The sequence below is a fragment of the Hippoglossus hippoglossus genome, chromosome 15 (assembly GCF_009819705.1).
Source record: "Hippoglossus hippoglossus isolate fHipHip1 chromosome 15, fHipHip1.pri, whole genome shotgun sequence".
NCBI classification, from domain to species: Eukaryota; Metazoa; Chordata; class Actinopteri; order Pleuronectiformes; family Pleuronectidae; genus Hippoglossus; species Hippoglossus hippoglossus.
Window position 1 is genome coordinate 24129272 of NC_047165.1, and position 13700 is coordinate 24142971.

Genomic DNA, 13700 nt, shown 5'->3' on the forward strand with positions numbered 1-13700 from the left:
GTCAAAAATTGTAAAGTAGGTAAATAACAAATATGCTATAACTACTCAGTAATGTCTACTGAGTATGTTTGTAATAATGTAGTAATGACTGCTCAGTAATAATGCGGGAAATATGAATGAGAACAACATTTTGGTGGGTGTCCCACCTGGTGTGAGCCAGTGTCAAGATGAGTTCTTGTTTGATCAGAATTTTTCTTTTTGGGCACAAATTGTGTGTAATTCTCTGATAAATGGAAGCTTTAGATTGTCTTTTATTTGCAGACATCTTAGAAAATGTGTTCTTTAGACCATAGTTTTGATAACACACACACACACACACACACACACACACACACACACACACGCACACACGCACACACACACACACAGCTGCTGTCAGCAGCTTTAGCCAAGACTTGGTGTGACTTTGTATCTTTGCACTAAACTGAACCAAATGAGAATCCGCAGTGATTCAAGATTTAAACCTCAGACATGTTATGTCCAATCTCTGGGATGAAATGTCATGGCCAATTTCATTTGGATAAATGTCCCTATAGTTCATTTGTGACTGTTGCTTGAAGCTGTTCATTATACTAAATTGCAGTATAACAGTCTTAAGGAGCATGAGACTACAAACCAGTCGAAATTTTATTCGTGACATCAAAAACCTGTTGGAAGCTGTTCTTGAGAATCCGCTCATTTGCCACAACCTGTCAGCCAAAATGGTGTTATGACACCGGGGGAAAAAGAAGAACTTCTTTGAGCTGTTTTTCTAAAATGTTATTGAGAAACTGCAGGTTGAAGACTTCTTTAAAGTTCTCTGTATCGTGCACTTATTTAGTGGAGGAGAAATTCAACTCTGAAATACTGGAAACATACAAGGTGATCTATTAGAAAGTTCTAGTCTATTGTAAGAACATTTACAAAACTGCTACCATCTGTAGAATGATTGTTGAACTAATCAAATCCATGATCCTTGTGTTTTTAGCTTTCTCTCGACCTTTATTACACAGAAGATGAGATTTATGAGCTGTCATTGCTCAGGGAACCACGTAACCCAAAATCATTGGTAAGTGTCAACTGCCATGAATTGTATTCTGTGCTCAGGTTTTTCCACACTGATTGAGTCCAGTTTCAATGAACTTGATATTTATGCTGATTCATGTCCCTCCATCCCTGCTGCTGAAAACACAGAACAGATGAAGATACCACCAATATGCTTAATGATGGTGGTGCCTGGTTTACTCCAGACATGATGCATAGAACTGTGGTCGAACAGTTAAATATTGGTTTCTACAGATCAGAGAATCTTCATTCTCGCAGTTTCAGAGTCCTTTAGCTCCTTTAGCTGCTTCCATGTGTAATTCACTGAAGAGATGCTTCCATTTGGCCACTCTTTCATAAAGCCCAGGTCGATGAAGTGCTGCAGTGATAGTTGCCTTCTACAAGTTTCTCCAATCTCCACACAGAATTTCTGGAGCTTAGTAGGAAAGTGACAAGCAGGTTCTCGGTCACCTCTCTTAAGCTGTTTTCAGATATGACCCACAGACGATCTCTGTGGTATTGGGTCTGGACTTTCTCCGCAGCTTGCCTTTCACACATGAACAACGCAGTGTGAGATTCTCTACTCAGACCTGCTCACAACAGCAACAAATTCTCCCCATGATTTCAGGCGAGGGGTTGTGCATTCGGGAGAGGCAGGATGGAACGTATCCATTCTGCTGCGGACAAACTCTCTTGACCCTTTCGTCTGTGTCTTTTTTGTGTGTGTCACTGCTTTTTCATCATGAGATATGTTTTATTTTTGGTTTTGTTTTTTCATTTTTGTGCCTGTTGCGTGTGAGAAGCATCTCCAACCAAACTTCTTCCCTTTTATGTAGGACATTTTCAATCAATCAACCAACCAATCAAATTCTATTTGTATAGCCCATATTTACAAATCACAATTCGTCTCATAGAGCTTGACAAGGTGCGACACCCTCTGTCCTTAACCCTCAACAAGAGTCAGGAAAAACTAAAAAAAAGAAACGTAGAAACCTCAGAGAGAGCCACATGTGAGGGGTCCCTCTCCCAGGATGGAGAGAAGTGCAATAGATGAGAAATGAACATCAACAAAATAACAGAATTTACAACATTGATGAGAAGAAACAATTTGTAACATAATGGAAAGTGTGTCAATGTTTATAGAATTTATACATGAGAAAATATCTGATAGAGATGAAGGGAGAAGGAATGACAACTGAAATGGAAGAGTTCTTGTCAGTAATGGTAGAATATGTGAGTAGGCATATTGTATTTCAAGCAGTCTTGTTGTAATCATAGTCCATGATCAGATGCCACCATGATCAGGATTCGCCACCATGATCCTCAATCCATCGTCATGATCCACTGCCACTATCATCCCTCCTTAGATCTGTGCCACAGTCCTTTTTCTGAGCTCTGCCAGCAGCTCCTTCAAACTCACAGCTTGGTTTTTGCTCTTTTGTGTGTTGTCAGCTGGCAGACCTTATATAGGCAGATGTTGTGTGTCTTTCCAAATCATGTCCAGTCAACTGAACTGATGACCGAAATACAATCTGAAAGATGATCAAGAGAAATAGGAGGTGACTGACCCTAACTTTGTGTCATGGCACAGCGTCTGAATTCATTACCTTTTGTCATGTTACATTTCAGTTTCTCTGTGCTTCAAGTCCTGTGTATGTGAATTATTTTCATAGCTGTCTTCTCCAACGACTCCCAATAAGCCCCTGGCCCCACTTGACTGGGCCTCAGGTATCACCACCAAACCAGACCCCTCTCTAGTCAATAAACACATCAGGAAGGTGGTGGATGTGAGTAGACATCATCCATTTTCAAAATATGCACAGAAAAGCAACAACCTAGATGTGTATGAAATGTTTCTGGTGTAATGTGTTTCTTGTCTGGTTTGGGGAAGTCTGTCTTCAGGAATTATGACCATGACCATGATGGATATATTTCTCAAGAGGACTTTGAGAGCATCGCTGCCAATTTCCCCTTCCTGGACTCCTTCTGCGTTTTGGACAAAGATCAGTGAGTGTGGAAAATAATGATACACATTAACTGCACTTTTTAGCTGTGATATTTCACTGACTTCCACCTGGCTTGCCTTAGTTTTCAGTACATGGTCTGCAATACCAAATGTAGAAACACTCCTAGTTTAGCCAGATTTCAATATGGCTTTCCAGCTACTTTCAAAATCATGTTACATTTACACTTGAAACCAAGTTACTTTCTTTTGTTGTGTTTTAACATACACAGCAGAATAATGAGTGCAGTTGTTGATGATTTTACTTAATAGTACATGTCCCTTGAAGTACCTTGCAATGTATTTTACTATTTTCAATTAAAATTCTTGGGTTGTCATTGCTCAACTACTACAATTAGCATGTAGCTTACTAATGCTGCGTCCAAAACAAATGCAACACAATTTCAAAATTGGTAAATTAACGATAAAACACATTTTCCGTCCATTTGTGTTTATGGCTCGATCTAAAATATTTTAACTTGGGCGAGAAATTTGTGTTGGGAAAGCTAATCAGTGCTGAGAATAAAATTCAGGGGACTCAGGTCCTGGCACAGCACCGAGATAAAGGGTGATCAAACCAGCCATCAGAATCAGAATCAGAATTCTTTTTATTGCCAAGTATATTTACATATACAGGAAATTGCCTTGGTGTGGTTGGTGCCTTTGGACATAACAACAAATCGGACATAAAACAACAATATATACAGAAAAAACAATAGGCACGTGCGGTGCTAAGGTGCAGTGATTGGTTCCGGATAGTGCCAACAATATATAAGTTATAAGTTATGTGCGGGGGGGGGGCAGAGTCAGTGTGATGCAGAGGGCTTGTTTGTGAGCCCCACTGCCATGGGGAAAAAACTGTTCAGGTGGCGCAAGGTTTTGGTCTTGATGGCCCGGAACCTTTTTCCAGATGGGAGTCTCTGGAATAGGTGGTGGCCGGGATGGGAAGGATCAGCAATGATCTTGCCTGCTCTCTTCCTGGTCCTGGAGTGGAACAGGTGTAGGAGAGCCGGCAGGTCACAGCCGATGACCTTCTCAGCTGACCGAATGATCCGCTGCAGTCTGCCCTTGTCCTTGGCAGTGGAGGCAGCGAACCAGACGGTGATTGATGCAGTGAGGATGGACTCAATGATGGCCGTGTAGAACTCGACCATCACTTTCTGCGGCATGTTGAATTTCTTCAGTTGCCGCAGGAAGAACATCCTCTGCTGGGCCTTCTTGGTGATGGTGGTGATGTTCTCAGCCCACCTCAGGTCCTGTGCAATTATGGTCCCCAGGAATCTGAAAGACTCCACTGTTTTAACTGGGGAGTCGCACATGGTGAGGGGGGCGGTTTGGGCTGGGCTCCTCCTGAAGTCTGCTATCATCTCTACAGTTTTTGAAGCGTTCAGCTCCAGGAAGTTCTGGCTGCACCAGGAAGCCAGGCTGTCAACTTCCTCTCTGTAGGCGGCCTCGTCCCCATTGGAGATTAATCCAATTAGGGTTGTGTCGTCTGCAAACTTCAGGAGTTTGACAGAGGGGTGGCTGGAGATGCAGTTGTTGGTGTAGAGGGAGAAGAGTAGAGGGGAGAGCACACAACCTTGTGGGGCTCCAGTGCTGATGGTCCGGGGCTCAGAGACAAGCTTGCCCAGCCTCACGCGCTGCTTCCTGTCTGTCAGGAAGTCAGTGATCCACCTGCAGGTGGGCTCAGGCACGCTCAGCTGTGTCAACTTGTCTCGGAGAAGAGCTGGGGCGATAGTGTTGAATGCGGAGCTGAAGTCCACAAACAGGATCCTGGCGTAGGTGCCGGGGGAGTCAAGGTGCTGGAGGATGAAGTGGAGTCCCATGTTGACTGCGTCGTCTACAGACCTGTTGGCTCTGTAGGCAAACTGCAGTGGGTCGAGGAGGTGGTTGGTTATGGCCTTGAGGTGGGTCAGCACGAGGCGCTCAAAGGTCTTCATTACTACAGAGGTCAGGGCGACTGGTCTGTAGTCATTAAGGTCTGTGATCCTCTGCTTTTTGGGAACAGGGATGATGGTGGATGTTTTGAGGCAGGCAGGTACCACGCATTCAGCCAGTGAGGTGTTGAAGATGTCCGTGAACACTGGAGACAGCTGGTCTGCACAGTACCTGAGTGTGGAGGGGGAGACAGCGTCTGGTCCAGCTGTCCAGCATGGGTCGCCTTCAGGTAGCACTTGAAATGACTGCATCTAGACATAGCGCCTAGAGAAGCCGGTGAAAGTCCCTGAGCTGTGTGCTCTTCTAGATGAGCTTATGGACCCATACAATGGTACTGGCTTACTTCGGTGGTTCCACAGCACCTACAACACAGCAAATGTCATCACTTCAGCCAGTAGTCCCCTCCTCTTTTCTAGAGGAGAACAGGCAAAGACTCGCAGATTGTGTTTATTTGCATTACTCACCCAAATAGCACTGTTTAAATTGAATGGGAATAAAGTAAAAAAGTAAAACATCATTGTGGCAATCGACCTTGCCACGGGGCTCTCCCACACACAGCCAGAGACGGAAGTGTTGCTTTTTAACATTCTTTATTACTCAAACAAACATAAATAAACTACAACTTAAATCAGACTAGCTTTCCAGCTCAGTCCTTCACTCAGTGTCTGGGAGTCTCTCCAGAGTCTGCGTCTCTGAGTTCCTCCTTGAGGCAGCGCAGACGCTAACTTTTAAGCACGAGGACCAATCAGCTAACAGCTCTCACCTGATTGATCCTCTGTGGTGCAGGTGAGGGTGCTCTCCCAGCCCCCTCACCTCCACAATCATCAAAAAACTGTTGCTTACCATTTACCTTGTGAGAGAAAGGAAGGCACACAAGACTATACACCTTTATCTACACAGGCAGAGTTCACTGCAGTGACAAATCATCACAGACTTTTAATTTGGGTTTGTTCAAGAACAGACGATGTTGCGCCTTGTGGCTCAGAATGAACTAATGGTGTGTGCAGGTGTTTCTTCTATATTTTGCTTTTTTCTTGTTCAATGACTCTGCACATATGACCTGCACCAAATGTTGCTTGTGTGTTTTTAATACATTGTAGTTTGCATTAAAGGTGAGGTTTGTTTTGGTCCCATGTAAGATGCAGGTGTGATCACAGGTAGAGAGGCATTGTGATAAAGCAGCATGAGGGAAAATCTGGGGCGAGCCATTACTTTGCTAGGTTGTTATTGTTGAAAAATGTTACCGACTGTCTTCTCTCTTTCTTTCTTTCATCTTACTCCCTCTCTGTCTTTCTCTCAGAGATGGACTGATCAGTAAGGATGAAATGATAGCCTATTTTCTTCGGGCTAACCCACTGCTCCAGTGTAAGATGGGACCAGGATTCATCCACAACTTCCAGGAGATGACATACCTGAAGCCCACTTTCTGTGAACATTGTGCTGGATTTGTGTGTATCTCTAACATCCTGTCACTGCACTATTTACGTCTCCTGTAATGTAACTGACCTGCCTGCATGCCCCCTCCCCAGCATGTATGATAATGTCCTGAACAAAGACACAGGAAGTCACATGATTACACGACATGTAGTGAAGGATTACATCCTGTTTATGAGCGAGTCGTGTTTGTCTTTAAAAAATGTTGCTCTTCTTCATAATCTAATTTTTTTTAAATTTTCTGTTTCAACCTTCTGCACTTCCACATGTTTCTGGACCTGCAGCTCTGGGGAATCATCAAACAGGGCTACAAATGCAAAGGTAAGGTTTACACTTTAACCTATTTATTAGTTTTATATGTTTTTAACAACATCTTACGAATCTGTAGCAGGTCTCCAGTCACGGTAGGTTACCCAACACAAACAAGAGCCTGCTTTCCCTTATAAACTTTTATTGTCAAAAAACTCAAATATAAATAAAAATAAATTGTCCTAAAGGTAAATCAGACAGCATGGTGTTTCAGTGGCAGCGTCACTCGGGTCCAACACGTCACTGCATCAAAGAGAGGGAGCGATTAGATGATTATCTGTGCTAATCAATACACTGCAGGAAGATGCTACAACGCACACCCTCACAAAATCCTTAAAGCACAGCTATTCCTTAAAAAGTCAAGCAAATATTGCTCCTTTGAAAAGTGTTTCTTCACTCAAAGCTCAGCTCAATAAGGAGCGATTTCAATTCAATGACACACAATTCTATTGCCAGGCACAACGAGTGGAGAAAGTGATTTGTTATAAATTAGTCTTTTGGCATGTAGACCCCATCCAGATATCATTATGATTGAAAGGCTGAGCTTAGTACAGGAAACAATATACTTAACCGGGGATATTCAATTTAATATTCCAAGAGATCCAAATAGAGAAAATGTCCTCAACGAAAAGTCCAGAGCATCATAATGTCGAACTTGTGTTATGATTCAGTGCAATATATATTAAAATATTAGATATATCAGCATATGTGTGTTGTCAAAACTTTCCCAAAAAGAAAAACAAACAACCAAATGAAGAAACTAAATCTAACCACATCTGAGTGAAGTCGACAAAGGTTTATCTTGCATTTTTATATATGTGGTATCTACTCCCAACTAATGATGTGCAGTCTTAAGTAAAGAGTTCAGTCAACACAAAATATAGTTGAGGAAATAACTCAACTCAAAATCTACTCATTTGTTCTGCAGCTTCTAACGCTATCACACAGTCTTCATCAGAAATCAGTCTGAGCATCATTCTGATCAACTGGGACGTCTCATCCATTGTGGCTTACTGGCTTAACTTGACAGTTCAAGATGTTGAGACTGTGATAGAATCAAAAGTTCATGTTTAAGAGACTTATTAAACATTATATTAAGACCGTTTCCAAGGTCATCAGTGGATTGTGAAGCTCACTAACACTTTTGGCCCTAATGTGACCTGTCTTCATTTACTTTGCAGACTGTGGTGTTAACTGTCATAAACAGTGTCGGGAGCTGCTGGTTCTGGCCTGTAGGAAGCTGATCCGCTCCGGCTCTGTGGGCAGTGTTTCCCCTTCCAGACTGACCCACAGCTCACTGCCCAGCAGCCCTGCACTGCCCACCTGTACAGGTCTGTTTCAAACATACAAACGTGCTGTAATGCATTTTTATAAGGTTCATATGTTGTGAAACTGAACATGGGAAATTATGCTGCCACTTTCAACCTGATTACAAAGACTAATTTAGACAATTTCACGACCTGTAAATGACCTGGTTGGTTATGTTAGGGATCTGAAAATCAAATCAAATTGTTTATTTGGATAAAATATTTGAAATCAAAACAATGGCTCTAATAACTGCCAATCAATCAATCAATCACATTTTATTTGTATAGCCCATATTCACATGTCCCAGGATGAAAATTGTTGCAGCTTTGAGAATGGCTCAGATTATTTGCCACCATTGCTGGTTCTGGGACACTTGGCCACGCCCAAGTCCACACATCAGCTCCTGTTGTATTCTCAATGAAACAGGCAGAGAGAACCCGTAGGGATATTCAGTTTTTTCATCACAATTAGAGCGGCTTTATCCTTTCCATATTTCATTATGCTTTTTCATTTCCTGCATTATCTTACCTGACTGCCAGTTTGCTAAAGTGTTAGCCTCTGTAGCTTTCAGATGCCAACATTAGCGTCTATATTGCTGTTGCCTAGCAGCAGTGTTCTCGTGACTTAACCATCACAGCGCCAACACATAGTGTGCCCAACTTCCCACATAACCACTAGCTAATGAGTTCTATTTGAAGGCAGCAAATACTTGAGCTGTGATTGGTGAAGTATCAAAAGTTCGCAAGAACACAAGTAGAGAGAAGAAGTGCAGAATATTTTCATACTTCAATAAGATACAACTTTTTTTACACCAAGTCACTGTCTCCCAGGCAGAACCAAAACTATTTCAAAGTTTTTCATCTTCTGTATGTTGTTATTACATGTTTAGAGAACAAATATTTTGTGCAGTGTAGGAGGTGATTACAGTATATTATATTATAGTATATTATATTATAATATACTGTAATCACCTCATACACTACACATACAGTTTACTCACCATATTAAAATTCATTACTTCATTATCTCCTGTGTTTTCTCCTTCAGATGAGGATGAGGTGTTTGAGTTTCCAGCTGTCACATCAGCAGGTGCAGCTCTGGACACTCAGTCCATCACCCTGATGACCGGTTCAGCCCAGAGAATATCTGTGCGCCTGCAGAGGGCCACCACCAGCCAGGCCACCCAGACCGAGCCCCTGTGGCCTGATCACAACTGGGGGGCCACAGATGGCGGCTCCCATACCTTCCCTAAAATGAAATACAGGACTCACAGGAAAACATCTAAAAATAAAGGTTTTGCCTGCTGGGAAAACCAAAATGGTGGGCAGCACCAGGCGGATTCCCCACGGTGCAGTCTGGAGTCTCAGGAGAAGTTGGACAGCTTAGGGGAGCTTGTAAAGAACGGGTTTACACTCAGAGGGAAGGTAATGCAATAAATGGCTGTGGAGTTTTATTTGAATATGATGTTTAATCTTTTAACATAAATAAGACATCACTATATATATATATATATTCTTCTTGAGACAACCTAAATATGGCACATGCCGAAATGAAAACTGTGGAGGTGGAATTAGTTAGTTCAAACTTGAGCATGGAAGTCCATTTCTTGACCATGGCAAAATAATACAAAATCAAGTCTACTAACTAGATTTGGTGGTTCAATGTACCATAACATAAACAACTGATGTTGGTGTTCCAGATAAAGGCTGAGATAGCAAGTGGGAACCAATCATCATGTCTAAATTACAAATTTATCTTTGATAGTCCCTTCTACAGTTTTCTAGTGTTGGAGGCCATTTTATACATTTTATTAGGTGTCAGCAGTTGATGAAGACGAGAGAGATGGAGGATACATGCTCCAATAGGTCCACATTTAAAATGCAACTGTTGTTGCTGCACTTCATGGTGGCCATCTTAAACTGCTTTCCCTTGCTTTGATGATTTTGCATTAGTGACTTGGCTGCCAGTTTGGAGCATTTATATAAAGTTTTGACTTTCTCACACAGCAAAATTTGCATGTGGAAATACTGTCTGAATGTTTATGAATGGTTCTTGTACTGTAAAGCACTTTGAGTGGTTGATAAGACAATATATATGTATATATGTATATATGATATAAACATGTTGAGCATCCTGTATGTACTACACAGGACATTATTATATTGTATGATGTCGGACATTAACTAAACAAAATGAAATCCAGTTTACAATGAAAGACATGTAAGAGTCATGGTTTAGTAGATGTGGTTTAGTAAAAAAATGCAGTTGCCATATATCTGCATACAAATGAACAAATATCTGTCCTCCTCCCTTCAGGACAGCTGACTTGGTGAGGGCAAATCCCGAAGGTCCAGAAAGCCCCTGGCAGCAGGAACCAGGAAGCTCCTCTCTGTGGGGGAGGTGCTGGGCTGCCTGAGGTCCCCCTTCAGTGACGTGAAGTTCTCATGGCCTCTCTAGACTTCAGCATAGACCGAGCTAGAGGAGGAGACTGTGTAGCTGCGATCAGGGAGGGTAGCTCAGTGGATAACTGACCAACACCCACTGTGAATTAAGTGGAATGCTAAGATGTAACTTAGTTGTGGGTATTGGTCCAGAATGTACATATAATCTGCACTGGAAAACGTGAGAAGAAGAATAAGAAGAAGCATATTTTATTCCTTAGAGGGGTGCAGATCTGGTTCAGTTTAGTGGCTCATAACAGCTAGGTTTAAACCCCAGCTTGGGTTCACTATGATAAAGTCAAATCCTGCTTGATCTGAGGATAGCAAAAAGAAAGTTCTTAGTGGTCACTTTCCAAGTTGGACTGATGAGAGAAAGTACGGTGCAGTCAGAGACTGTGTAGATATTTGTATGTGGGGCAGTAAATAAAGGGAAAGTCAAGTTGAAAGTGAAAGTTAAGGGCAACCAACCAACAATCAAATGGGACCCTGGGAATGGATGATTCTGCAAAGCATATGTTTTTTTGTTTTTGTTTTTGAACATAAACTTTATTTTGACTTAACTCCAATTGTCACAATCCATCTATTCATACATCCAGTCATCCTTCTTAGGGTCGCAGGGGGACTGGAGCTATGGGTTCTTTCAATCCATTCTATTTGGCGAAAAGACAGCAGTCAATCACAAGGCCAACAGACACAGACAAGCAACCATTTACATTCACATTCATACCAGAGTAATTTACAGATGCACAGCCAAAGTGTCAACAGGAAACTGCGTCAATGTGAAAGATGATCCGCTGTTATCACTTGCTATCAAGAAGCCAACCCATGGGCCCAGCAATATGAAAGTAGATTGTCACTGAGACTGATGATGTGACTTTGTCTTGAAGAAGGAAGAAGCTCCCGCTCACCTCACGAAAACTCATCAGGACAATTGTGTGCTGTCCTCTGGTGGACAATCCTGAAATACAGTACACCCCTTTGTGTGCTCTGATGAGTGGCATGGAAAATTACAGTACACAATTATTTATTCATTTATTAACGACAAGTGTCCCTACTGGTTGTATGACTCTTCCTGTTTGTCCTTAACATTGCTGTTGCTGTGTTTCTGTGGTCTATGGCGTTAACTGCTATAATTATGCATAAGTTGAAATACCCTTCACTTCAACTTGAAGATATTACAATCAAGATTGATTGTAATATATATTGATTGAATCATTTATACATTTTCATCTAAGTGATAGTGTCCAGGGGTGTAGTTTTGGGGTGTATACTGTATATAGTTGTAAGAGACCTGGTAGGTGTAACCTGCTATCTGGCGACATACATGTGATGGTCTAGAAAAGGTAAATGTTGTGAGTTAATCACACTGTAATGAGGTCTGGCCTAGTTCACACACAGATTTTAAAGACCAATAAATAACTCTACCTCCCTAAATACTGCAAAATGCATTTATTTACTATACATGTTGTATTTCCATTATCTTATTTGTCAATGAAGGCCAAGTGTTTGGACAGTTACAAATGTTTTACTTCAAGATATGAAATAAAATTATGTTAGTGGCAAGTCGCAGCTTTAATTTGAGTAGGTTGAAATCAGTGTAGAAAGAACTGCGTAAGAGTTACAGCTCTTTTATCATCAGCTCGTCTGGTGCTTAAATTATTTTAAGGAATAGATATACACAGTTTTGAAAAAATCATTAAATTCAATATTTGGTGGAAACTCCTTTACAGTCAGTGACTGTGTGAAGTCTTTGACTCACAGACCTCAGCAAACGCTTTGTATCTTCCTTGGTGATTCTCTCCCAAAGCTTCGCTGCAGCCTCCTTCAGCTCTTGTTTAATGCTTCTGAACTTTCATATCTTATGGTGAAGCCTCCGAGATGCATGAAGTCTTCTCTCGCCTACTATTTACAGTATTCATGTGATTATTCATTTCATAATTACTTATTTAATATAAAAAAATGTTGTGCTCTGCTCTTAGCAGACTGAGGAATAGGAAAGAAAATAGTTAAAGGAGAATTAAAACATTTACAGTTACTTTATATTTACATACTGTCATTATTAAAGCATATTTTAATGTATCTAATTTATCCTTTTACCTTCTAGACATAAACTAACTGTAATATTTAGAAGAAAAAAATATATTCAGTGACTAGAACTCTGCACTCGATATAATTAAAATTCAATAATAATAATAACATTTTTTATTTATAGAACACATTACTAAATGTATAAGAGGGCAACATCTTAAACCAAAAAAATCACAAAAAATGTCTATCAAGTAGTCACTAATGTCACATGCAATATTGCATTTGTGCAATGTCAAAAATCAATTAACAAAATTGTTTTCTGAGGCCTCGAGCTGAAGCAGAGAAAAGAGCTGCTGTGTTGTGGACAACGCTACTGCAGCAGTGGGAGTGGAAACTATTCAAAAGCATAAACATTTAGACATACGCAATCAAAGAACCACACACACACAGAAGGTTTTACAGTGTCAGGTGAGTGTGACGTGAAGAGGCTGTTGACAGCAGAGGGCTCTGGCATAGAGGGAGGGGATAACAGGTGGAAACTACAAGCTGGTGTTTCACCCTCAGTCAAATGTGTCCAAGAAGCGCTTTAAAAAGGAAAGAGGATTTATGGAGCCTGAATTAGCCTGAATCACACAATGCTCATGACTCAACTGATCAAGACTAACAGACTGATATCAACTCAAATGAACCTGTTCATTCTTGCACAGATCATTTGGTTTCATGGAGACTGAACAGTGTGATATTATGTTTAGACCCAATAGTTTGTGATGACCTGGATGCTCTTCCACAAGCAACATGTGTCGGCTGTCTTTGAAGACAGTTGATTCTTGGTGCATAATTCTGTTTTGCTTCACTGGCACTGAAGTTATTATTTCCTATTACTTTGAGATATGCTTCTGGATGCAACGTATGTGCTCCTCCAGTTCAAGCCATCTGCTAAGACAGCCTCCTCTGGCCAGAATTTATCTACAAAACTCCATAATTTGTCTGTATGCTGGGATTAGTATGGCAGATATGTGGTTTGAATACCCAAGGTGAGAATACTCTGTATGTACTTTACATTTGGAAAAAAACAAATGCAGGCTAGCTTACAAATCAGAGGCAGAGTAAGGCGGGTGATGTTTTCGCTGTGCTAGGAAAACTATGTATTGCAGGACACTAATGAACCACAGGCAATTTAGAAGTGGATATACTCTATGCTGATTGAGAAATACGTG

General features: G+C 41.2%; 1 protein-coding gene across 7 annotated transcripts in view; it reads left to right on the forward strand.

Annotated features, from left to right (window-relative positions):
• rasgrp3 (RAS guanyl releasing protein 3 (calcium and DAG-regulated)) overlaps positions 1 to 10503 on the forward strand; it is a 38177-nt gene extending 27674 nt beyond the window's left edge. For all 7 annotated transcript variants that reach the window (XM_034608306.1, XM_034608314.1, XM_034608311.1 and 4 more), the window contains 8 exons: positions 968 to 1048; positions 2697 to 2810; positions 2915 to 3030; positions 6264 to 6411; positions 6682 to 6718; positions 7888 to 8037; positions 9062 to 9438; positions 10331 to 10503. In XM_034608306.1, coding sequence (XP_034464197.1) covers positions 968 to 1048; positions 2697 to 2810; positions 2915 to 3030; positions 6264 to 6411; positions 6682 to 6718; positions 7888 to 8037; positions 9062 to 9438; positions 10331 to 10339 — 1032 coding nt within the window. In that variant the 3' untranslated portion in view covers positions 10340 to 10503. The remainder of the gene's footprint in view (positions 1 to 967; positions 1049 to 2696; positions 2811 to 2914; positions 3031 to 6263; positions 6412 to 6681; positions 6719 to 7887; positions 8038 to 9061; positions 9439 to 10330) is intronic.
• The last annotated feature ends 3197 nt before the right edge of the window (positions 10504 to 13700 follow it).